Source organism: Vollenhovia emeryi, unplaced genomic scaffold, assembly GCF_000949405.1.
Source record: "Vollenhovia emeryi isolate VEMERY1.0 unplaced genomic scaffold, V.emery_V1.0 DF939155.1, whole genome shotgun sequence".
NCBI classification, from domain to species: Eukaryota; Metazoa; Arthropoda; class Insecta; order Hymenoptera; family Formicidae; genus Vollenhovia; species Vollenhovia emeryi.
Genome location: NW_011967211.1, coordinates 1,885,342 through 1,908,479, shown reverse-complemented (window position 1 = coordinate 1,908,479; position 23,138 = coordinate 1,885,342). Strand labels below are relative to the sequence as shown.

Below are 23,138 nucleotides of genomic sequence, written 5' to 3'. Positions count from 1 at the left end.
TTACGAGTCTCGGAATCAATGGCAATCTCGACATCGTCTGACAGGATCGCCAGGTCCGACGGGTCGTTAGTCGACATTTGCAGCGCCCGAATGCGAGTCCTCCTCACTCCTGACTCCGGACACTGAAGCGCTTCAGAGAGCTTTAAAGAAGGTTTAAATTTTAAATGTGGAGGCAAGTACGCTGTGAGAGAAAGACAATTACAGCGTGTCAATCAAAAAGTAACGGCACAGACGGAAGCGCATTTTAAATATGCACGCGAATCTCTCCCGTGGCCACCGTAGCGAAAATTCGCAACAAGACTGAAGACGTCCGAGTCGTCGGTTGCGTGACATCGCGTGCTTCGAAAGCGTATCCCGCGAAATTGCATCTTGTCGGAGGACGAAACGACTACTTTTACCTTATCACCGAGTCTATCAACTCTACACCTTTTTTCCTTGTCCGTCCATCAGTTTGCTTGCCAAGCCAAGTTTGTCGTCAATTATCACGGCATAATTGTTGCATCGAAATCATACGGGTATGCTTTAAATTAGATAAATAATAGCACGAATGCGTTCAACACTCTTCTTACAATTGGCGTTGAAAGAAGATCCGCGCAAACGGATTTCAAAGTTACAATCGATACAAGAGAGAATAATACGCGGCGGAGAAAGAATATATCTGCACTGGCGCGATGTACTATCACATATATTATATAGACGATATTCGATGATGCCGCATCGAATTGGGTCTCGTGCACGAGACCGAATATTCCTTTTCACCAGACAAAAAGAAAGGCAAAAGATAGGCAGCTGTCACGTAGGTGCCCGATCGATCATCTCGGAACGACGCCGGCAGGTACGATCGCGTTGACACAATTCCAAACGAGTAAACGATTGATATTCACGTTATCAAAAAAAGGTGTCGTCAAAATTCGTGACTTTTTCACAAATGAGAAAACCCATAATAGTTGACACATTTATTAATAAACATTATTATTCCATTGAAAAGGGTGTACGATAAATAGGAGTTGTATAAAATATATTATCCTTTGGATATATATAAAGGCACTTAAGGTTACTTAAAGCTTAATATACAATAGTACAACATAATCTTCTCCGCTCTGTGAATCTAGCTGTATGTATGTACACATTCTCTTGTACATTTTCATTTGTCGAATTGAAATAAAGACAACGACTTTGGTGGAAGAAGAAAATAAAGCTCGAATAGTCAGATCTCGAGTGGCAGCTCGATTAGGATAATTAAAAGGCTTTAGTAAGGCAACATTTGTGCAACATTAAAAAGCTGAATTGATTGAATTTTACTAATTTATCCCCTTGTATTTGGTAAAGAGATTATACAACACGCGAAGCGTAGATTTCAGATCCAGATTGACGATGTCTGTAAGAGAAAAAGAGCAGGTTGAATTTAACGATTTGAAAAATTAATTTGGAAATGACAATACAAACCTTCGGGACGAGCTTTTGGCTTTGGTAGTCCAATGTCTCGCATGATGTCAAATGCAAAGGAAACGTTATGAACTTTTTGGTCAATGGTCCTTGGTGTCAAATGAAAGCTACCCAGCGGGACGAAGAAACCTTCCAAGAGACCAAGCAGCAGAATCAAGAAGACACCATCGTGGAATTGAGTATCCAAATCTGTCACCTCCAAATGAACCTTGCTCAAATGCTTATTGACGAACGTTACCAATGACTGAAAAATGTGAGCAATGTGAGAAAAAGAGCTTTGTACGCAAGGCCATCGAATGAGAGCTTACTTTCTTGACAACGGCCAACTTGTCGGGTGCATGATCGAAAAGTGTGTCAAATGCATCACGCTCGCAACGCATGCCCAAATCGTCGTAGGTTGTCGTCAGCTCTTCCCTCACTGTTCTGTGTGTCAGCTGGCCGTCCTTTTTACGCACGACGACTACTTGTACGGCAACTCTCTCGGGCAATCTGACGGGAGCACGAAAGAGCCGTGCTAGGCCGACGAGCAGGTGCAGAATAGCGACGATATTTTTCGAGTGTACAGATTCGACGCTCCATTTGTAAGGCGGATATCGACCGAGTACACGATTAGCAGCGGACAAGACAACAGCGAGCTTCTGCTTCTGCCCTTCCTCGGATTGAGTTACTTCAGGCACGTCCAATTTCTCCCCAGTCAGCTTTTCTAGGGCCAAACTTTGCTTTACAAGTTGAGCAGTGAGTAAAGGGAGCTAATCCATACCTAAAAGCTTCTGTAGCACTTGTCCGTCGTAAAGATCCTCTACGATATCTTTCACGATAATTCGCTGATCGGCCAATTCGTCGTTGATCCATTCGATCAGGACAAATATCAATTCTTGCAGCTTGGCATCTTCCAAGGATTTCGGCTCTATCATCGAACGTTCTTCGTTCTCGTCGAGAGCGTATTCCTCTGGTGGCATGTCAGGATTAGCGGCATACCCGGGTGAATCGATGGCATATTTCCCTTCTTCTTGTACATCTTTCACTAATAAATGTATTTTTGTTACCCAACTTGTCAAATAAAGAGGGAAAAATTAAATTATCAAACACCCGCTCCATATAAGGACACGAGCTTCGTCGGAAAGTGACGTAACCAAGTTGGTGCGAGTCTCGCTACAAGATACGAAAGTAAAACGTTGTACCTTCCTTGATACGTTTCTTCCGTCCCAGTGTCCCGATTTTATCCCAGAAACTTTCCTCCTTGTCCTCTTTCTTGCTGGAAACCGGGATTCGCGGTGACTTGGGTCGAGGAGACGCCATTATTATCAATTATTTGCAGATGCTTGTGGCATCGACGATGGTTGACTAGAAGGAGGATGCATCGAGGAAAAGAGTGGCCAATGAGGAATTGGCTGACCAAAATGGCTCGCCACGTGCTTCTCTGACGTGTCTGACGTTGCTCCGCGTCCTAATATAACCTGATATATAACCTGCGCGCCTATGGAAACACGTGTTTACTTCGCAGCTCGTACTTGAATCTTGGCGAGACACGACACGAGTAATGAGCTATTGGTTTAATTTGGTGAAAAGCGCCTTCCTCGGAATGTTGCGAATATTTTGGTCTAGCAAACGAAAGATATCCAACTCTCTAAGCATATACATTAAAACGAATACGGGCAACACTCTTGCCGTCGAATTAGATCCAAAGTGCGACATAAAGAATTTAAAGGAGATTGTCGCGCCTCGGATGGGGATGGCACCGGAAGATATTAAAATTATATTCGCGGGTAAAGAGCTGCACAATTCGACGATAATAGAGGTGAGTGGCCTAGATAAACTAGATCAAGTTATTTCTATTGATGCATTTAATGTGTTTAAGGAGTGCGACTTGGGACAACAGAGCACTTTGCACGCGGTAAGGACGCCCCTGCGTAAAATGCTGAATGAAATGAAGGGTACTGCGAGTCCTATAGAGGAGTCCCTGTCAGAGGCCTCCAGTTTCAACGACAGTGGTGGCAAGCCTATGAACGAAACACTTATGGATTTATCCTTGGATGAGTCGGACCGAGGAAATTTGTCCTCGAAAGGTGAGGCAGTGTGCGACTCCCTAGTCTAAATAATGAATTCATTTGCCTTGTTACTGTCGACAGTGCAGCAGGAGAATCGGGCACATTTTTACGTATACTGTTCGGCTCCCTGTAAGGAGGTGACGGTAGGTAAATTGAGAGTCAAGTGTGCGAGGTGCGGCAGCGGCGCTGTAACCGTCGATAGAGATCCTCAATGCTGGCCAGACGTGTTGCAACCAACAAGAATCACGGTACATTGCGAGAGCGACGTTTGTCCCGTAACTGCGAGCGCATCTAGCGACGAGGCCGATAATCAAGTCTCTTACGCACGCTTTTACTTCAAATGCGCCCAGCATCCCAGTTTAGGAGAGAACGACCAAGCTGTGCCCCTTTATCTTGTAAAGCCAAACTTGAGGAACATCCCTTGTCTGGCTTGCACGGATATCAGGTAAGCACCTGAACTCAGGAGATACATCTCAGGAGTGTCGAGAGTAACGTTGATATTCTGTACACAGGGAAACCGTCTTAGTGTTTCCGTGCGAAGCTGGTCATGTGACTTGTCTCGATTGCTTTCGCGAATACTGTACAGTTCGTTTAGACGAGCGACAATTTCAATTCGATACTACCGATGGATATTACACGTTGTCTTGCCCTGCTGGCTGCTCCAATTCTTTCATCCGTCAAGTTCATCATTTCCATCTTCTTAACACGGAACAGGTGAATGTAATTTCATATTTGTCCACTGAAATTACCTCGGTGGTGTAGGAAATCTTTTCTCAACAGTATGAAAGATATCAGAGATTTGGCGCGGAGGAACATGTTTTGCGTGCCGGTGGCCTTTTGTGTCCAAGGCCAAACTGTGGGATGGGTATTATACCACCTTCGGCGGAGGATGCAGAGTGCCGAAAGATTCAATGCATCGGTGGATGTGGCGTAAGTGTTGTTTTTGTCAATTTATTAATCACGCGATCAATTGACTCACAATCAATGACCCTTTTTCCAGTATGTTTTTTGCAGAATTTGTCTGCAGGGATATCACGTGGGAGAATGTGAATCGCAAAGTCTCGAAACGTCTACGAGTGGTTTTTCTTCAAGAAATTATTCCATAGATCCTGCCAGAGCTAACGAGGTGAGTTGAATTGAATGTCAAGTGTTTTGTAGCTGATTGGTGTCACATGTATTTTTCACAGGCCAAGTGGGAAGAAGCTAGCAAAAAGGCGATACAGCTATCTACAAAGCCTTGCCCCAAGTGTAGAACTCCTACCGAGAGAGACGGTAAAGATGCACGATTTTCATCGGACATATATCTGAATGGTTGTTGTAAGTAAGAAATTTTTCTTTGCAGGAGGTTGCATGCATATGGTGTGCACAAGAGCGGGATGCAGCTACCATTGGTGCTGGGTATGTCAAACGGAATGGAGCAGAGAATGCATGGGCAACCATTGGTTCGGATAAGGATTATGTATTATTTATATTTGCGAAAAGTATGAGAAATGTATCCTACAATATATATATCCTATACACGATACCAAGAGAATAAATTCGAAAGTAGCGGTAAAAGAGAGGGGGCGCGCTTGTACGGCCTAGGATCGGAGTAATTGGCGCGAAGGGCGCTTGAAGAGAATGGCGGGTTATGGCGGGTTCGGAGCGTGACGAGAGAGGCGCCGCGTAACGTGGAACGAGATGGAACGAGAGAGCGGCCATGTGACCGGCTGGCGGCCAATCAGCTGTTTAGCTTTGTCGTGCCGCCAAGCTCATTTCCAGTCCGTGTGCACGCGGAAGCTGCGGGACCGACTGGCTGCAGGTAGAGCGTGATTATTCCGGGCTCGTGCGAGTTATGCGCGGTCGATCGCGCTAGAGGAGACGCCGACGTGCCACGGCTGACGGATCGCGTTGCTCTCGCGGCGCGCGACACCTCGCAAATCAGCCTCGCGAGTGCTTTTATATGCGAGGTCGCCATTTTGGTGCGATACGCCGAGCCGACGATTCGAGCGGAGTGTAGCCCTTATGATCTTTTTATCTCCCTTTTTCGCACAGCCCATCCGCGCTATCGCCCTCAGCCGACCGACGGCCCAATAACCAACGGTCAGAGATGACGCAGCAAAACAAAACGATGAATTTCCTAATACACGACGCTAATGGTAAGTGGCTCCGAGCTCCCGAGTGTGGTGCGCGCCAACGCACACGTCCAGTAGTTTGCCCAGTGTTTGAGATTACACGCGAGCTCCTCCGAGTCTATGCTCGTTTGCCTCCCCTACCCTGCGTCGTACCTCCGTTTAAGTCGCGGCCCTGCCACTCCATCAGCTTTGTCCGACGGCAACGGGCAACTTTCCCCCGTAGCTCTCCAAGCTTTTTACATATATCATCACTTTCCGCATCTCATCCGTTATCGTGCTCCATTTCATCTAATATTCACCACGAGATTGTCTTTTAACACTTTACTACAATCGAGTAACGTTGCATTCATTTCCATTTTTATCTCCTAATCTCTATTTCATTTATACGTGAGACAATTTCTAACATGACATGTCAGAGCTCTATCGTCTACTTTCGGTACGATATTCAAAATAGAATTGATTAATATATCTTTCCATTCTTCAATGTCACAATAGCGTCTCGACAACTAACATATCATTACGGATGAATCCAATTCACATTGCAGGACATCCACAAGTGATAAAAGTGGTGCAGAGTACACCTAATAAAGCATTAGGTGGTATTGTCGGCACAACAAATGCAGGTGGCCTTAAAGTGTTTAAAGCTCCTAATCAAGAAACGCAGGTACTTGCCTCTACTTTAGATGTCATCTAGTTTATCACAATTGTGGCTCTTTCTTTAATAGAGGTTATATAACTTTTCTTTCTAACAAGTTTTCATGAGACAGCGATACAAGCTCCATCTCGTTATGTACAATATTTCTCTTTAGCTATTGCAATAATGCTGTAAATCAGACTTATTTCATAAATGTTACGCATGTATCGTTCCAACTAGGTTTTATCATCGAATACACAAGTTCTTAGGACTATTAGCTTGCAGAATCCATCTACACCTGGCCAGAGTAAGCTCTTTTTCAATTCATTGTTTCTATAATTATAAGTATAATATTACCATTTGGAAATGTCTTTAAATTATAGGACTTGTAACAATACCTTTGCAAAATACTAAAGTGGCAACATCAAAAGGAGGGGAATCTATGATGACCAAAACCATACAGTTGACCTCTGCACAAATGGTTAATATTATTTTGTAATGAATAAGCAACGATTCTAACAACTGTAAAATGCAATTTTTTTTATTTTAGAGCGACATAAAACAGGCTATCGCATCCCAACAGCAACAGCAGCAGCAGCAGCAACAGCAGCAGCAGCAGCAGCAACAACAGCAGCAGCAGCAGCAACAGTCTAATACTTCGCAACTTGTTAAGGATGCCACTGGGAAAACTTTTATCAGTCCAATATTAGATCACAGTGGATCTAGAAAAAGGCAGGATGTAGAAAGTGGCGATTTTGTGCCTGAGTAATGCAATGATTTTTTTGTATGCGCTCGTACACATAGACACAGAAGGGGGGGGAGGGGGAGAGAAAACAATGATAGCTTCGCTACAATCTTGCAAAATCCTCTACGTTAATCTACTTCATCAACACACCGAGCTATAAATTTCCACTTATATATCGTATTTCTTTGTATTATAGTAAACGGAGAAAAGTAGAAAAGGTCGGAAAAGGATTGAGACATTTCTCGATGAAAGTTTGCGAGAAAGTGAAAAAGAAAGGCACTACTTCCTATAATGAAGTTGCGGACGAATTGGTCGGTGAATTTACTAATCCCGCTCACATAAATTCTCTGACAGATCAGGTATTTATTTCCTAGTGTATGTCAATTGTAAACTTGAAGAATTGTAATATTGGATACTGCCCTCTTTCCAGCAATATGATCAGAAAAATATCAGAAGACGCGTGTACGACGCTCTAAACGTGTTAATGGCAATGAATATAATTTCAAAAGAGAAGAAAGAAATCAGGTGGCTCGGTTTGCCTACAAACTCATTACAGGAATGCGTAGCATTAGAAAAGGATAAGAAGAAGAAGATTGAAAGAATCAAAGCTAAGACGCAGCAGTTGCATCAGCTAATCCTGTCTCACATTTCTTTCAAGAACTTGGTTGAACGTAATCGTTTAAACGAGAGTCTCCGCGGGCCACCGAAACCCAATTCTGCCATACAGCTGCCATTCCTCATTGTGAATACCAGTAAAAAGACTGTCATAGATTGCAGCATCTCAAATGACAAGTATGTATCAGAAAGGAAGGAACAAGTATGTATAAGAGAAATTTTACGTGTGAGAATGAAAAGATAAGCAATCTCTTATCGTTACAGAACCGAGTACCTGTTTAATTTTAATGATAAGTTTGAAATTCATGACGATATCGAAGTGCTAAAGCAGATGGGTCTAGCTTTCGGTAAAAAGAGACGCTACTTTTTATGCTACAATTAGTCAGCATTTTTGCCAAGATATACTGTAAATCTCCGAATTGTAACAACATATTCTTGTAGGACTAGAAAAGGGGGAATGCACCGAGGCAAATTTAAAAAAGGCAAAATCAATGGTCCCAAAATCACTGGAGAAATATGTAGAACGTATGTGCTATATCGTGTGTGTACATTAAAGTGTCGTTGTCGAGTTGTTTAACAGGATCGATCGTTGCAGAGTTAGCATCAGGGGATTTAGAGAAGTTTATTCCAGTAACTATTCCTGGGCCAAGTACATCGATGGAGGATTTAGATATGAAATTGGAAGGTTCTCGGCCACCGTCATCGTCGCATACTTCATTGTCGGAAGATCCTTTATCGCCACCGTCTCAGTACTATTCAGAGGAAGAGGACGACGAGGAAGAGACCGACCAAGATGAACAGGCTGACAGTGATCTTGAAGTTAACTAGCATCCCGAATAATTCTTCAAAGGCTAGACTCAGGGTTTGTATGTTTACCCTCTCCTTACTCCTCCCCCTCTCTTCCCCTCCCGATCACTCATTCGCTCATACGATATATGTATACATGAAAACGTGCCTCATACTGTACGATATTCGCACGCAGCTGCAGCAATTATTATAATGAAAATTTGAGAGAATCCGTGATATCCGACAAGGCAATTTTGCTTCTGAATTTTAGGATACTCGCCACTATCATCAGCGATATGCCAACATAAATAATATCGTCTTCACCCCGGTCGCCAGTTTTTAACATATATCGAACAAGGATAGGAAGGCAAATCTGTGAAAAGTTAATGAGAGAATGGTCAAAGAGGAAATATGTTGATTGGGGCCAAGGAGAAAACGTAGCAATTAATTGGGCTGATTGAATTGGCGGCAATCTAGGTGGCACGCTTTTCTTTTCGCGTAAACTAACAAAATGGCAATTCGATGCACACGCGCGAAACGCGATCGAAACGGTATAAAGAAATGAATGACTGAATGGGGTGCTATATTTTAGTTGTGCATCGACCTACACAAGTTTATATGGCTAGCGTCTATGTACTATAAATTATAATCTTACAGTATCATAATATTATTATATGTACGAGATATATTGACCAGTACTCATTTTCTTATGGCACGTTTATAATAACAATTGTCTGTGGTAAGCAGTAAAGTGACGTACGATAGATGCAGGCGCACATTTGACTCGAATTAAAAATACAAATAAATTGTAATAATGTTATAATATGAAGTTTGTAGTTTGTGGTTAGTCTTTTGAGCGGAGAGGATGTGCATTGAATAACGATACTATGTAAGGGTTTGCGGTAAGTTTTTACAGCAAACTCGAGAAACGAAAAACATTTTTCATATCTATTATATGTATAAACATGCTATATTTAATAGATGCGTTCAACAGAAGGAAATCATTTTTTCGTCATTAACGCTCCACCTTTTTCAGCTCATTCCTTCTCTTTGGTATTTGTAAAGAATCAAAAGTAATAATTATTTTGTCAGCACAGAGTTTATTAATACAGTTTTCTGCTGAACGCACCTCACGACATACAATGTTTGTTGGTTTTTACATGGATTTGCAAGAATAAGAAATTGTCTGCTTTGATGCCAAGTTAACCTGTGCAAGTGTTTAGGAATGCTGCTCTATTCCAAATCATCGTCGTCGTAAAGATCATGAAACTCTGAAAAGAAGCGAATAAACTAACCGTATATTCTGTTAACTTGAATTATTGTTTATGCAAGAGAGAGAAAAGAGTGTGTTCTTCATCTTCTATGGAATATGTAGAGAAATACTTGAAGAATTAAATCATATTTAATATATCATTGAAATGTTGGGAAGAGGTCCTTGAATTTCCATCAATTTGGAGGGGGATGGTAAAATGCACGTAATCTTTGGACAAGTACCATTGAAAAATTCCGAATGAACAGCTTTCTCACTAGCTGTCAGGTCCACTAATAACCTACTACCTCCGACCTGAAATGAAATTCACCACGTGAGATGACTGAGAACGAGTTACATAACCTTATCAGAGTTGTATACAATACCTCCTCTAATTCGACGTAAGGTCCAGCTCCTTCGGGAAACATTTCATCGGCCACAAGCGTTGGCTTCATGTTTTTACAATACCTCGTAATAATACGTGGTCAGTGGACAGTGAACTATACTTGCGATGAGATATCGACTTGCGAGGACTCGAATCGTTTTGCGACTTTTGCGAGACGCGCGTGCAAAAGGAAAACGCGGTCGATACCTGACGGGAGAATATGTTCCATATTACCTCCCGAGGATAATTCAAGCCACTTAATTTCGCTGTCGATATACATAAATAAGTTATATCTCGATCTTTGATCACATAGATTGCAAATGGAAATATACATGTATGTAATAATGTAGAAATGGTAATGTGAATGAAAGTAAATAGAATGTGGTAAAGAGAGAGCGAGAGGGGGTGCGCGAGGTGGTGCGCGCGCAGTCCATCGGTCAAAATTCACCCTTGGCTCGTGCCGCGCGCGAGCGATACCGCGCGGAAGCGATAGTCCAAGAGAGGTATCTCAGTGCCCCGGTGCGTGCCGTCCGTGCTTGGCTTTCGCCTTTCGCCTTTCGCCTTTCGCCTTTCGTGATCGACATCTCCGAATCGCGAGGGATCGTCGTCTCGCGGGTGTCCTCGTTACTGGCTTGGGGTTTGGGATTGAGCGACCATCGTACCCGTCGAGTAGCAGTCCCCCCCCCCCCCATCGTTGCGGCTCACGCGGCTGTCGACCGAGCAGCGGATTCTTTTCACGCACGTATCATGCGGCTCACCCCGGTTTTTTAGCATCGGTTCCAAGAAAGAGAGAGTGAACATCGGTGAGTGCAGTCTCCTTCTAGCATGCGTAGCATTCGGAGAAGCCAATGTGCCTGGCTGGTGCATGACCGCGGACGCCTTCCGAGCCCTGCGCGCGGCCTGCGCGGTCTGCGCGGCAGGCGGCAGGAGTGCGGATCAATAACAGCCGTTGCGGTTATGATAACGCGACCAGCTGATCCGCCGATCATTTAATGTTACACTCTTTTTCCCAATGCTCTACTTGGAGAGTAACAGTGACGATCATAGTTGTATTGAAAAGAATGCTTTAACGTCAACGTTTCTTTCTTGTGTCACTTTCGATAAAAATGTCAATTTTACTCGTAGATAGATAGATAGATAGCGTTGCAATTCATAATTATCATCCATATTGTCAATTAGAGATATATTTTTTATCTGCGATCAAGCTCAACAATTTTGCGAATCGTTGAGTATTATCTCATTTATTGACAATTGGTATCTTTCGGCCTTATTAGGTAGGCGTGCGATTGCCGTTTACAAGGTTTCCCGGAAAAATATCCTATTTAGAATTCAAGTAGCTTGCTCATGCTGTTTATCTTTGCCTGCAAAATTTTCCGCGACTCGTATAAAAATTCTTCTACTATGAGGATAAACACCTTATACGATCCTTTGTTTGCCGTATAAACATTTTAATTAGTTGGGTGATGATTATTCTTGCCTCGCCAAATGGAAATCCACGTCCTTGGGAAATTTCCCGGATTTGTGTGGTGTGATCCTCGATCGATTGAAAGATGAGCAAAAAAAGAAGTGTTTCTGCATTATTTTCTGACAACAGGCACGTACCGAGATAAGATATACTTTAATGCTATTATCTTTGACTAGTTCTAGGCTCTACATACTTTTCGCAATGTTCATTTCTTTTACGATGTCGTAAAAAAATAGTTCATCATCGCAAGAATATGGCAGCGAAAATAACAATAAAGATAAGTTATTCGGGAAATAATGCATTGTTACGTAATATGACGATTATAGAGCTTTATGATGATTCGATCGGAAAGAAAAAGGGATTCCAGCTTTACATGCTAAGCAATAGTAAGATGCACATTATTATAATATAATTGAAAGCCGTCCGGGGTAGAGTGCGTATACGCGCGAGAGAAAAAAGCTGTCTCTTATCTGTACAACTCTACGACTCGTGTGATAAGCTTTCCGCACATGTAAGCAGTCGCCACGTTGTAGACTGAAAAGCGTTTTAAAGATTGCGCGAATCCCTCGTGCTCATTTTTATTTGACTTTTTCCATGTCTCGTAATCAAATGCAAATTGCTTGTGCAGATTGCTTGTTTCTACAAACATTGTAGAAACAGAAATTGTACATTTGAACAATGCCGTGACAACTATCTCTTCATAGCAGTATGTATTGATCTTTGCTTACGTCTGAGCAAACTTATTATTTACAAGTAACGTTTAATTTTCATAGGAAACTTGAACAACTTTTGGTACATCTTCAAAAGTAGAATCTAGAAACGAACGTCTTCGAGCATCGTTTGATGAGAATATTGTAGATAATTTTCCTCCACACAATTTACGGATATTATTACTAAGTTTTTTCCTTTCTAACGAAACAACACGTACAACGTATTGTTTCTTGTCTTAAAAAAAGGATAAAAGAATTATATAATGTTGCCCGTACACATGTAATTTTCTCTATTAGACAAAACTTTAATAAAGGAAAGAGAAAATGGATAGTTTCGGAAAGTAAAATTTTGTAAAAAAAAACATTATGCCGACTTGTATAAAATGTAAAATATAATATTTCTGAAAGTGGACAAGAAGAATATTACAGTGCTTCACTCTATGAGTGAAGGCAAATGAGGATGCTAGCGATCGAAGCTGATATTTCATTAACGAAACATGTTTTCTCGATAATCGACAATCGGCGATGTAGATAAGTAAAGCGTTAAGTATCGTGTGGCGTAAACCCTCCTTGCGTCTTAACGCGGTGCGTTTAAGATCGGCATACATCGTGACGTCACGACGAAAGGCGTTCGAAGCCAATGGTCATATGTATCAGTGAGAGCGGGTACCAGCTATCAGTATTAGCCCGGTCATCTTTCTGTGCGCGCGACAGGACGAGGTGGTCTGATTGTGTGAGATCTCTTCGCTTCGCAGCTCGCTCGCAGCTCGCAGCCGAGAAATGCTCTGATATCTGTGCGCGGAAAACTTTGCGTCGCGAAACGTAGCCGGAAATGAAAGATATCGTTTCGCGGTGACGGATCATTGAGAGAGAGAGAGAGAGATCTCCATCGGCGCGACGACTGTTTTTCTCGAGCATCGCTAATCGCGGCAACTTTTTAACTTGTTAGCGTCGTCCAAGAACAGACGCGCCTAATCGCACACTGGTTCGCTCGTGGATCGGGTTCGTCGCCATCGACGATCGTGACAACGCATACATTCTTTTTCTTTTTCTTTTTCTTTCTCTCCCTCTTCCTTCCTCTCTCTCTCCCTCCCTCCCCTCTCTCTCCCTTCCTCCCCCTCTCTCCCTCTCTCATTCTCTCTCTAGCGATGAGATTTCGCGGGACCTGGAGATTTCGCCGTCTCGCGAACGCGGGTGTTCGACCTCGTGCAAAGGCCAAGCGGTAGCGACCTCCCAATATTAGTTGAATGTTAGAGCGCGACGTTTCTTACGCTTTTGGACTGATCGTGCCACTAAACGAAAATGGAACAGCTTGGATAACGCAAAGTAACCGATCGCATCAGCCATTATGGTTCGTCAATTATTTCTTTTCTATTTGTGCCATCGAACTTGTAGCATCGATGGTAAATTTCGAATGGAAAGAAATGAACGTTATCAAAGGTTATCCGTAAACGTGAAGAATTGGTTGACGGTTGTCGTCAAGTTTCTAAAATATTCCACGCGTTACAACTCTTTTCAAACTATAAATAAGTTAACAAAGTGTTAACAGAGACTTTGAAACGAAAGGTTTTAATCGATCTGTTGACTCGATAACTACCAACAAGGTTACAGTTATGGTAAATTTCGCTGCAATCAGTAAAAAATGGGAGTGAAAAAAATCACTCCTGCAAAAAGGACGCAGAAACGCTTACTAATGCGGAAAGTGCTAATACTCGACGTACGATCGCTGCTTGGCGTGAATGAGCGCACGGTTCCAAGTTGGTTCTTCGTCGAACGATCGTGATATTCTCCATAATGCTTTCGCACAATCGAACGTTACGCGGAAGTTAATATTGGACGATAAATCCTGCCGAGGCTCGGCGTTAAACATAGTTTTAGTGCGATCGTTCCGGCATTACACGTGGGGCATTACACGCGTGGCTTCAAACGTGACGACAAAAGTGATAAAAATCGATCTCAGTAATTCATCTTATCTTTTACGTCCGCGATATGTTTCCGCTCGTGCGGTTTATTCTTCGCGATTGATAAGGGCACTTTATTAACAGTTGGATCAGAGTAACGTAATATTACGAGTGTGGCAAACAATTTGCAGCAGGTTAAATCCGCGCGTGAGATTGGCGACAACGATATTCGACCCTGGTTTACCCTGGTTTACCCTGGTTTACCCTGGTTTATCCGTGCTCGCGGGCACGCAGCCAAAATTGCGCAAAATTCGTCGGCCAAAGGCGCCTATTTCTCCGTCCCTGCGTACGTACGTACGAACCGAGTAAACGAGTAAGTTTCAGATTCTTTCAGATCTTGGAAATTTTTTCAATTTTTCCAAATAAAAGAAATAGTACAATATGTAATCCACAACAGCGATTTTATCAAATTTCTTCCTAAAAAATTGCCTTCTTATCTAACTCGACCGACAATGCATTTTACTATCATTTGTGTTTTACAAATGGTTCTTTGAATCTCCATCTCGTCGGCAATTTCTACTAAAATTGCTTTAACTTGTGTTTACGTTCTCGGAACGTATCGTCCCTCTTATTTCTACTTACGCTAGTATTATACTTGTACTTGTATGTATAAAATATTTACAATTAGCTTACAATTAACTTTTGGCAGCTTTGCTCACTTCTCGCGCTACCGTGACTCAATATATTTCGGGTATTTGCGCACAATGCACAGCACTGGCGGTCGCGTGTTAAGGTTCCACGCAAAAAGTTAAATGATCGTCTTCCTCTGATTGTAGAGTTAAGTAATCCGGCAAGATCTAGGTCAGCGTTAAATCTACCAGTAGTTTGGACAAACGCGGAACAAGTTGTACCAAGTTGTATTTAACTGGTTCTTTCAACATTAACGAGCACAAGGCGCAACGTGATAGAGACGTTTCCAAATTCACGGCGCCATTGTTGGAAAATGAAGTAAATTTGAAAACTTCATTTTCTCGATACATTTTCCTCGACGTATAATAAAGCATTGTAAAGATGTTAAATAGCATTGAGATTTCTCGAAAATTCGTTTGAAAGGAAGAAAAAGTTGAATTGGCAATACACCGTTCGATACATATGTAATACCGAATGGTCAAGTTCCACTGGTTTCACTGGTTTCACTGGTAGGGGAAACACATGATCTCTCTCTCTCTCTCTCGTGCAACCAAAGTCATGCGTACCATGTGTATCGACACTGACCCTTAACGTCTGCACGCACTTGAAATTTTGGCCTATACTGGCAATCGCACTTTGAAAAGAAATTACAATCGGCCTGGTGGTGGAAGATATAAAAGAAGAAGGAAAAGAGATCGTATGATACACGCGTGATCATCGTGGCCACCGTTAAATCCTTAAATTGATAGCAACTCATACACAATGAGCTTCATTTATAATCGCTGACTCTAACTCGAGCTACTTCGGCCGGTTACGAAATGCCAGAAGCGAGTCACACTGCGCCCCGAGTGTCTTTGCCAAACATCGAACTTGGAACGTCTAATAATGCTCGAGAGAATGTTGCTTTAGCGAGTAAATATAGCCGAGCGAGACATTTTTTCAGAGACTGTGTGCGTCATTTTGATCCTGTTATTACTCCTCTCGCGTTTTAGGTTTACCGGCGGGTTATATCGTTTCGTTCGATTTAAATGGCAGATGGTACATTTCGGAAACTTTCTACCATCTATTCTCCTTTGATAATCCTCATTTCGTACTCGAAATTTATTCTACCTCTCACTCGGTTCTTTGTCTCCCTTTATTCACTCGTCCATCTCAATTTTTTCCTTGCAGAATACAACGCAAGAACCGAAGCAGTACGTTTCGCCGCATGGGTGCCTGGGTTGACGAACGTTTCGCGGAGGAGGAGGTGGTCCCGAATAATCAAAGTGCTACTTGGACTTGGAGAATCCGGGGCCGCGATTGCAATGGTGGTGGACCGTTGCATGGTCGACCGGGTGCCGACTATCAATCGCCAGACAACTTTACATCGACCTGGTCGTCAGCATCCCTATTACCGTTACGCCGTCAGTTCACCAGGCAGCTCTACGAGTGGCCTTGTTTACCGTTGTTTAAGTCAAGGACGAAACTAGACCTCTATTGAATCGATTTCGATTTGAGGAGAAGGGCCGCCCAAAATTTCCTTGCGAAACACAGAGTTGCTCGAGTTTTTGTTATCGTGTGTGTGTGTGTGTGTGTGTGCGTGTGTGTGTGTGTGCGTGTGCGTGTGTGCGTGCGTGTGCGTGTGCGTGCGTGTGTGCGTGGTCGTGTGTATCTATGCGTATCGTACGTGCAAGCTTTGGATCGGTTTTACGGAAAGGAAAATTGGATCGCGAGTATTTTGATAGATTGAGAGAAGAGTGAATCCCGAAAGTATCTCCCATACATTCTTCGTTTCTTCAATATGGCCGAGTGGACCAAGCTTAACGATGGAAACAAGCAGATTCGACTCGACGTGCGAAACTCAACCAATAATGCGAGGCGATCGTTTGCCGAAACGAGCGACGATGAGATTATCAAGCAAAGTTCACGTATAGTTAATAATGGAAACGATTGCGATGACGACACTCGCCAAGAGACGATGGTTTCGAATTCGGCTCGGGTGTCAAAGTACGTGAATCGCTCCCGAAAGAACCCAGAGTCATTATCGCTGAAAAATACGCGACGGGAAGACGAGGTGAGATTCGTGGAGAATAATTCGCGCCAAGAACCAACGGAGCAATCAGGCTCAAGGATACGTCGGGAAGCTCGTCAAGAGCTGAAAGAAGCCTCGCAGAGTTCACCAAAGAGACCCAACAGCCTGTACAAGGAGGATGCATCTAGTCCGCAGAAATTGAAGGGCGTCTTCAACGAGAGGGGTACAATTTTCGAGTCCCCTAGCAGAATTCTGTCAGCCAAGAATGACTCGTCGACCGAGAAGAGTACCGAGAAGGAGGACAAGCAACAGCATCACGTGCAATTCAACAAAGAGTCGCAAAAGCAGCAGCTACATGACGCTACACCCGAGGAAAGGCCGCATCCAAGCCCGTCAATTTCCACATCTACCACGAGCAGCTCCGAAGACAATTCCAGCTTGGCACAGTTTTGCGAAGCTAGACCTCCCGACGGAGGTTGGGGCTGGGTCGTCGTAGCGGCCTCCTTTATGGTAAACTTGATCGCGGATGGCATCACTTTTTCCTTTGGCGTAATATACGTTGAATTCCTCAATTACTTCGGAGGGGGCAAATCCAAGACGGCGTGGATCGGCAGTCTCTTTATGGCAATGCCGTTGTTATCGGGACCGGTGGCAAGTTTCTTAACCGATCGCTACGGATGTAGAAAAGTCACGGTGGCCGGTAGCTTTCTGGCAACAGTCGGCTTCGTTGTAAGTTCCTATGCGAACTCGATGGAAGTACTCATCTTCACCTTCGGCATCGTAGCAGGTTTCGGCTTGTCCTTGTGCTTCGTTGCGGCGGTTGTAATCGTGGCGTACTACTTTGACAAGAAGAGATCTTTCGCAACCGGTCTGTCGGTATGCGGTAGCGGAATCGGAACTTTTATCTTCGCACCCGTCACGCAGTATCTTTTGGCGGAGTACGGCTGGAGAGGAACCACGCTGATTCTGGCAGGATTGTTTTCCAATCTCGCTGTATGCGGATGTCTGATGCGAGACCTCGAATGGACTACCATTAGAGCGAAAGCGAAAACTCAAGAGAGAAGAAAGAATCGGGAGAAGAAAAGATCTAAGATACAGAGTTCCAGCGCAGACTCCTTTTCCGCCACCAGCTCCGCGAACACGACCACTCAAACGCCTCACGGTGATTCTAAACGAGGCTTTGCGTCTGCCAATGCGATGATTATTGAGAATCTGCGGCCGCAGGATGGATGCGATGAGGGGAGCGGTGAAAAGTTATTCTCTAGCCTGGTAAATCTGCCTACCTTTGTCAAGAATGGAGAAAGAGTACCTCTGGAGGTGCTGGAACTGCTCAGTACAAACAAGACCGTTTACAACGTTCTCTTGCAAAACTATCCGAGTCTGTTGATATCGTCGAGGAGTTTCAGCGATTCTGGAGCCTTGCACGATCAACTGAGTACACCCTCGGCCCGATTTATATCTACGCCGAGTCCATTAGCTGAATTGCGAGCAACGACCGAAGGCAAGGATAAGGAGAATAAGCGAATTTTGCACGGCGAGCAGCAGCAGCAGCAGCCGCCTCAGTCGGTAGAACCGGCGTATTTACGGTGGTTGAAGAAAATCGATTCCGACATTCCGTTGAGGCGTTCTAATACGTTGGAACCACCGAGAAGGCTGCCAACCGCCTATTTGAAGGATATCAGAATGCATAGGCATAGCTTGACTTACAGAGGCGCCATGCTCAACATCAATCGATATCGTTTGAGAGCTTCGAGCTGCCCGGACATTTACAGAAATTCCATGACTACGATCGCCAAGACAAAGCTCGTTTGGTACGCTGGACTTTGGGAATTTTGGGATTTGATCGTCGACATGCTAGACTTTTCGTACTTTGCCGATCCGAGGTTCCTGCTATTCGCTGTCAGCAATTTTCTCTTGCACACGTGGTACGATGTGCCTTACGTCTATCTGACGGACAATGCGATCGAAGTTGGATTTAGCGAGACGGATGCGTCTATTCTGATCTCGGTGATCGGCATCGCCAATATGGGCGGTGAGGTAAGCAACGGCGAGAATATTGAAGTAAATAAATAAATGGGCATTCTTGGTAATTGACCTTTGTTTTGCAGATTTTTCTGGGTTGGGCCGGCGATAGAGCGTGGGTGAACGCGTCTATCGTCTATGCGGTATGCATGGCGCTCTGCGGTACCGTTACCGCTCTGATACCGATAGTTATCAGCGATTATTACACTCTATGTGCAATCTCTGGTGCCTTTGGATTATTCATCGCAGCAAATTACAGTCTCACCAGCATTATCCTTGTCGAGCTCATCACCTTGGAGAGGTTTACGAACGCCTACGGTCTTTTGTTACTGGTTCAAGGAATCGCCAATCTCATGGGCCCTCCGCTAGCTGGTAAGTGTCGCACGGTGACGTGGAACTTAATTATGAGACACGAGCGAATTCTCCATTTCTTTTTCAGGGTGGCTGTACGATATCACAGGCACGTACGACCTGTCCTTCTACTTGGCGGGATTGTTCATCGCGTTAAGCGGCATATTGTTATTAGTGATGCCTTTGATCGGTTTGTACCGAAAGTATCGATACGAATCCAGGGGGGTAACTACCGACAAGGATTTCAATGCGATAAACAATGTGTAAATATGTCGATATTTATTGAAGAAACAAGCCAGAGAGACAAGTCGATATCAGAGGAATTTTAACGCAGATTGCGAAAATTGCCACAGGCACCCCTTAATTTCGTGGTAGTGTCCATTCCGCACTAGCGACACGCAATTCACGAGTTGCTCGAGCCGGCTGTGGTGTAATTATATATATAGTTTTAATTATAGTTTATCGTATAACTTGCGGATTTATCGATACTTTTCGCGATGACTAATGCGAGCGACTCGAAGGACGTTATATAAAGTGTAAAATATCAGTGGTAAGAGTCGCATCGGTCGCGTTGCAACTCTTATCAGTTATATTATCAGTCGATCATGCTTTTGCGAAAGTTATCAAGTCATTTCTAATCTATTGGATATTGCGCAAAAAAAGAATTACTCGCAGGAGAACACACGTACAGCTTTTTTTAAATATTTTTAATAGCGTAGCGCGCGATATTACGACATAGTAATATATATATATATATATATTATACATATGTACAAATTAGGAAGATGCCGCTTGCGATATATAAAAAATTCAGAGGGCCTGCGGAAGGCTCGCTACGAGGTACGAGCTACGTGTTAACGTCGATGATTGTATCTTGCACGAACGAATCCATTCGATATGGATATCGTGTACATGTACATACATACATATATTTTCGCACGGCAACGACTAACACAATAAATATAATTTCGAATCTCAGGATACTACCAGCAATTGGTGCTCCGCGTACATAGTGGGTCGAAATCGGCACAAATCTGGGGTGTCCTGGTTTGTGCGTTGCACAGAAAACGCGTACGAGTCGTGTATGCATGCTTGCTATGCTAGTCGCTATTTCCTCATCGAGCGAATCGTATTCTGAAGTTAGAACAGCTAGTTGTACAATTGCCAAGTTATCCCCTCTCCCCCGGATAACACGAAAAATATTGTAAATTAATCACATATATACCCTTTGTAACAACTTTTACAATCGTCTTTGCGTTACGCGTGTCCTTTGCGCGTCCTTGCGAATCACTCTTTTCGTAATTAGGTCTAATTTCAGCCAACTAATTTGTCAAGAGTTGAATTAAATGCTGTACTTTTCGATCGGACAGACTCAACTCCATCTCTCTCTCTCTCTCTCGTGTAAAGCGCGATGCGTGTTTGATAGAGAACTATGAGACGTAGAAGAGAATTTCAACGTGTAGAGAATTTCTGTGATCGTAAACTTGCCTCTTAATGAATTTTCAAGTAAGCTACAAGTAGACTCCACTACCTCCGTTACTAGAGCGTACGTACATGCGAATATGCGCGCACATAAATTTTCTGAATCGTCAAGCTTGTAATTACCAATCACGCAATGTTGCTGGTCGCTTTCGTTCGTTCGAAAGATGTATGCACGACGTCACCGATTTACCCCGAGATATCGGGTGTACAGTAGCGAATAATGGACGAAAAGTATATAGTAACGGTAATTTAAGTCATCCTGGAGGACCGGAGGGTTTTTAATGGAACGTGTAAATGATATACACGCGTTACTCTTGGCGAAGCAAACACCTCTTTTGCCGTGTGGCCGTCAACGTCGTACGAGATAGAGGTTCTTTAAAACTAGTCAAAATCGCAACTACGATATTTTAGGTATTATTGTCGATTCCACGGGAAGAAAATTTTATATTCCAAAAATATCTCTTATAGCCATAGGAAGAATACACGTGTACGTATAAACATTACGAGGCCTTTATACGGAGAAACAAAGTACGAAAGATATTTACTGCTTTTACAGATAATTAAGAATCAACAATTAGATGGTTTATAGGCAGCAACGAGTTTCGAATATTCTTTCTTAGAGTACCGAACTGATCGAGTGTATAATTTGATAGCCGAAAGTATCGAGTAATTGTCGCGAGCCGGGATCGTAAGTTTGATTTAGAATCGATCTTGTAATCGCGTGTGTCCGGTGCCAAGTCCAAATCTAAATGCGAGTGCAATAATTTCTTTCCCGGAGAGAGCATGCACGCTCCTCCCGCATTATACATCGGGCGTACGTACGCAGCCTTATACGGCATCTACGAAATGAGTATAAAGCAATATTTTACTATATATAAAAAAGGAAGAAAGGAAAATTGTGTATTTCATATATTTACGATATCAAGTTGCCGACTTGACGAGAGACGACTTTCACTGGTATAGTATTATAAGCGAGCGATAGTTGTTAAGTCGATCCGTAAAGAGGGACTTTTAATAGAATATCGATGGAAAAGAAAATCTCGGAGTGATTCCTTCCAGTAGAAGAGAATTTAACATTAAAAGGGGGAAAAAAGGTAGAAATTTAAGGGAGCACACGTTACCCCGTACAGTACACAAATGTTGAATCAACATGTTCAACATTCAGAAAGCATTGGTCGCGTTTAGCAGAATATTTTTTACAACTGTTGCAAGACTTAAGCAAGTGCTGAAATTGAATTATTCCACTAAAATAATAATCCCCTAGATTCAACGTAGAGTATTTATACTTGAACATTGGAACATTATTTTAACTTTGTGTGCTGTATGGGTACCGTTCGGTAATCTATGTAACATTGGTATGTCGTATAGAAATTCAACATTCTACTGAAAAATATTTGCCACAATTGTAATCGTTATAGTTGGATCGTTGGACGATATCGATCTAGCGTCCCTAATCCTAATCCGACATCTTTATATATACCAGATGTGTGATCACCTAAATGTGATCCGATATACCTATTGGCGCAAACCATTGCCGATTTGAACCGTTCTTGTTGACTCTTAAATATTAAAGGAATGAATCTATCATTATAGTCTTGCGTGTATGTATATAAATTCTTAGTCGCTACACCAATTCCTATACCGAATCGGTCGCATACTCAACTGCACTTTATTTCACAATTATTTATTTCGCTTACATTGCAGTCGTACGAGCTAGATTTCAAGCTTTGTAATAGCCAATAAAGATCGCTCGAGGCGGCGAAACGAGTATACCTATTACCTATATACGTTTGGATTATTGTTAGCTAATTCCGCTGCTCGTTATCACGACCTCAGACATTCGATATGCAGCATATTTTACAATATTTTACATTATAGGCTCGCTGAATTACCGACAGGCCAAGTGAGGCCAAGATGCAAATTGTCGTCGGGTCCGTCGGGTCCTCGCGTTCGCGTACGCGTTGCGTCACGGAGATAATTTTATCGATCGACCATTTATTTTCAAATATATTCTTGCCCTCGTATAAAAAGCTATTCTCATCGCCCATAAATTTGAGCGAGAATGCTGAAGGGGAGAATTTGCGCGCTTTTTTTTCCCACTCGCATGAGAGATTTTATCGATAAGATTATAAGGAGGCTCTAATTATCCGGCAAAACGTACCTGGAATGCCGCGAGAGCGCGTCGACATATGTATAACTCGGCAAAGTTTGTGAAATAATGAAAAATGATTGGACATCGAAACTCGTGTCTGCCGTATATAAACATAGACGTAATAGAGATATATCGCGTGGTTTATCAATTTATTGCCGACACCGCGTTTTTGACACTGAGATTGGAAATGATTGGCAAGTCAAAGGCGACTCGTGGGGCGAAGGCGAAGGTTGACTTATTTATTGTTAGACTCGGCAGCGCAGCTGGGCCTGAGTTTCTGACTGGGAAGACTGGGAAATGGTGGGACGGTGACTTAGGCGCGGCGAGGCGGA

General features: G+C 43.1%; 6 protein-coding genes across 10 annotated transcripts; 3 read left to right on the top strand and 3 right to left on the bottom strand.

Annotated features, from left to right (window-relative positions):
* Positions 1-941: 941 nt before the first annotated feature.
* LOC105565194 (beta-parvin) lies at positions 942-2,828 on the bottom strand. Its single transcript, XM_012018188.1, has 5 exons — positions 2,628-2,828; positions 2,207-2,470; positions 1,755-2,149; positions 1,447-1,690; positions 942-1,378 (listed from the first exon to the last, which is right to left on the bottom strand). Exons 1-5 carry the CDS (start codon positions 2,743-2,745, stop codon positions 1,302-1,304), a joined length of 1,098 nt encoding a protein of 365 aa, XP_011873578.1. The 5' UTR covers positions 2,746-2,828; the 3' UTR covers positions 942-1,301.
* A 59-nt stretch (positions 2,829-2,887) lies between these two features.
* Positions 2,888-5,019, top strand: LOC105565195 (E3 ubiquitin-protein ligase parkin). The gene is made up of 8 exons (XM_012018189.1): positions 2,888-3,244; positions 3,305-3,512; positions 3,576-3,939; positions 4,007-4,208; positions 4,275-4,424; positions 4,495-4,620; positions 4,682-4,766; positions 4,837-5,019. Exons 1-8 carry the CDS (start codon positions 2,987-2,989, stop codon positions 4,944-4,946), a joined length of 1,503 nt encoding a protein of 500 aa, XP_011873579.1. The 5' UTR covers positions 2,888-2,986; the 3' UTR covers positions 4,947-5,019.
* A 206-nt stretch (positions 5,020-5,225) lies between these two features.
* On the top strand, positions 5,226-9,802 carry LOC105565190 (transcription factor Dp-1). Of its 2 annotated transcripts, XM_012018180.1 has the most exons (12): positions 5,226-5,295; positions 5,529-5,632; positions 6,154-6,272; positions 6,483-6,549; positions 6,626-6,723; positions 6,793-7,007; positions 7,184-7,346; positions 7,418-7,779; positions 7,867-7,949; positions 8,044-8,127; positions 8,198-8,464; positions 8,660-9,802. In XM_012018180.1, the coding sequence occupies exons 2-11, from the start codon at positions 5,584-5,586 to the stop codon at positions 8,428-8,430; spliced, it is 1,473 nt and encodes a 490-aa protein (XP_011873570.1). In that variant the 5' UTR covers positions 5,226-5,295; positions 5,529-5,583; the 3' UTR covers positions 8,431-8,464; positions 8,660-9,802. The 2 variants fall into 2 exon arrangements, with proteins under 2 accessions (XP_011873570.1, XP_011873571.1); XM_012018181.1 differs by having other exon boundaries at positions 5,292-5,632; positions 6,793-6,974.
* Positions 9,469-10,187, bottom strand: LOC105565191 (myeloma-overexpressed gene 2 protein homolog). The gene is made up of 3 exons (XM_012018182.1): positions 10,024-10,187; positions 9,883-9,952; positions 9,469-9,659 (listed from the first exon to the last, which is right to left on the bottom strand). The coding sequence occupies exons 1-3, from the start codon at positions 10,090-10,092 to the stop codon at positions 9,622-9,624; spliced, it is 177 nt and encodes a 58-aa protein (XP_011873572.1). The 5' UTR covers positions 10,093-10,187; the 3' UTR covers positions 9,469-9,621.
* On the bottom strand, positions 10,127-15,832 carry LOC105565192. 2 transcript variants are annotated; one of them, XM_012018183.1, is made up of 2 exons: positions 15,355-15,832; positions 10,127-10,288 (listed from the first exon to the last, which is right to left on the bottom strand). In XM_012018183.1, the coding sequence occupies exons 1-2, from the start codon at positions 15,543-15,545 to the stop codon at positions 10,138-10,140; spliced, it is 342 nt and encodes a 113-aa protein (XP_011873573.1). In that variant the 5' UTR covers positions 15,546-15,832; the 3' UTR covers positions 10,127-10,137. The 2 variants fall into 2 exon arrangements, with proteins under 2 accessions (XP_011873573.1, XP_011873574.1); XM_012018184.1 differs by lacking the exon at positions 15,355-15,832 and adding an exon at positions 13,919-14,171.
* LOC105565193 lies at positions 10,708-22,432 on the top strand. Of its 3 annotated transcripts, none has more exons than XM_012018185.1 (4): positions 10,708-10,825; positions 15,959-18,836; positions 18,908-19,193; positions 19,261-22,432. In XM_012018185.1, exons 2-4 carry the CDS (start codon positions 16,569-16,571, stop codon positions 19,437-19,439), a joined length of 2,733 nt encoding a protein of 910 aa, XP_011873575.1. In that variant the 5' UTR covers positions 10,708-10,825; positions 15,959-16,568; the 3' UTR covers positions 19,440-22,432. The 3 variants fall into 3 exon arrangements, with proteins under 3 accessions (XP_011873575.1, XP_011873576.1, XP_011873577.1); XM_012018186.1 differs by lacking the exon at positions 10,708-10,825 and adding an exon at positions 12,809-13,548; XM_012018187.1 differs by lacking the exon at positions 10,708-10,825 and adding an exon at positions 14,391-14,471 and having other exon boundaries at positions 19,261-22,246.
* The last annotated feature ends 706 nt before the right edge of the window (positions 22,433-23,138 follow it).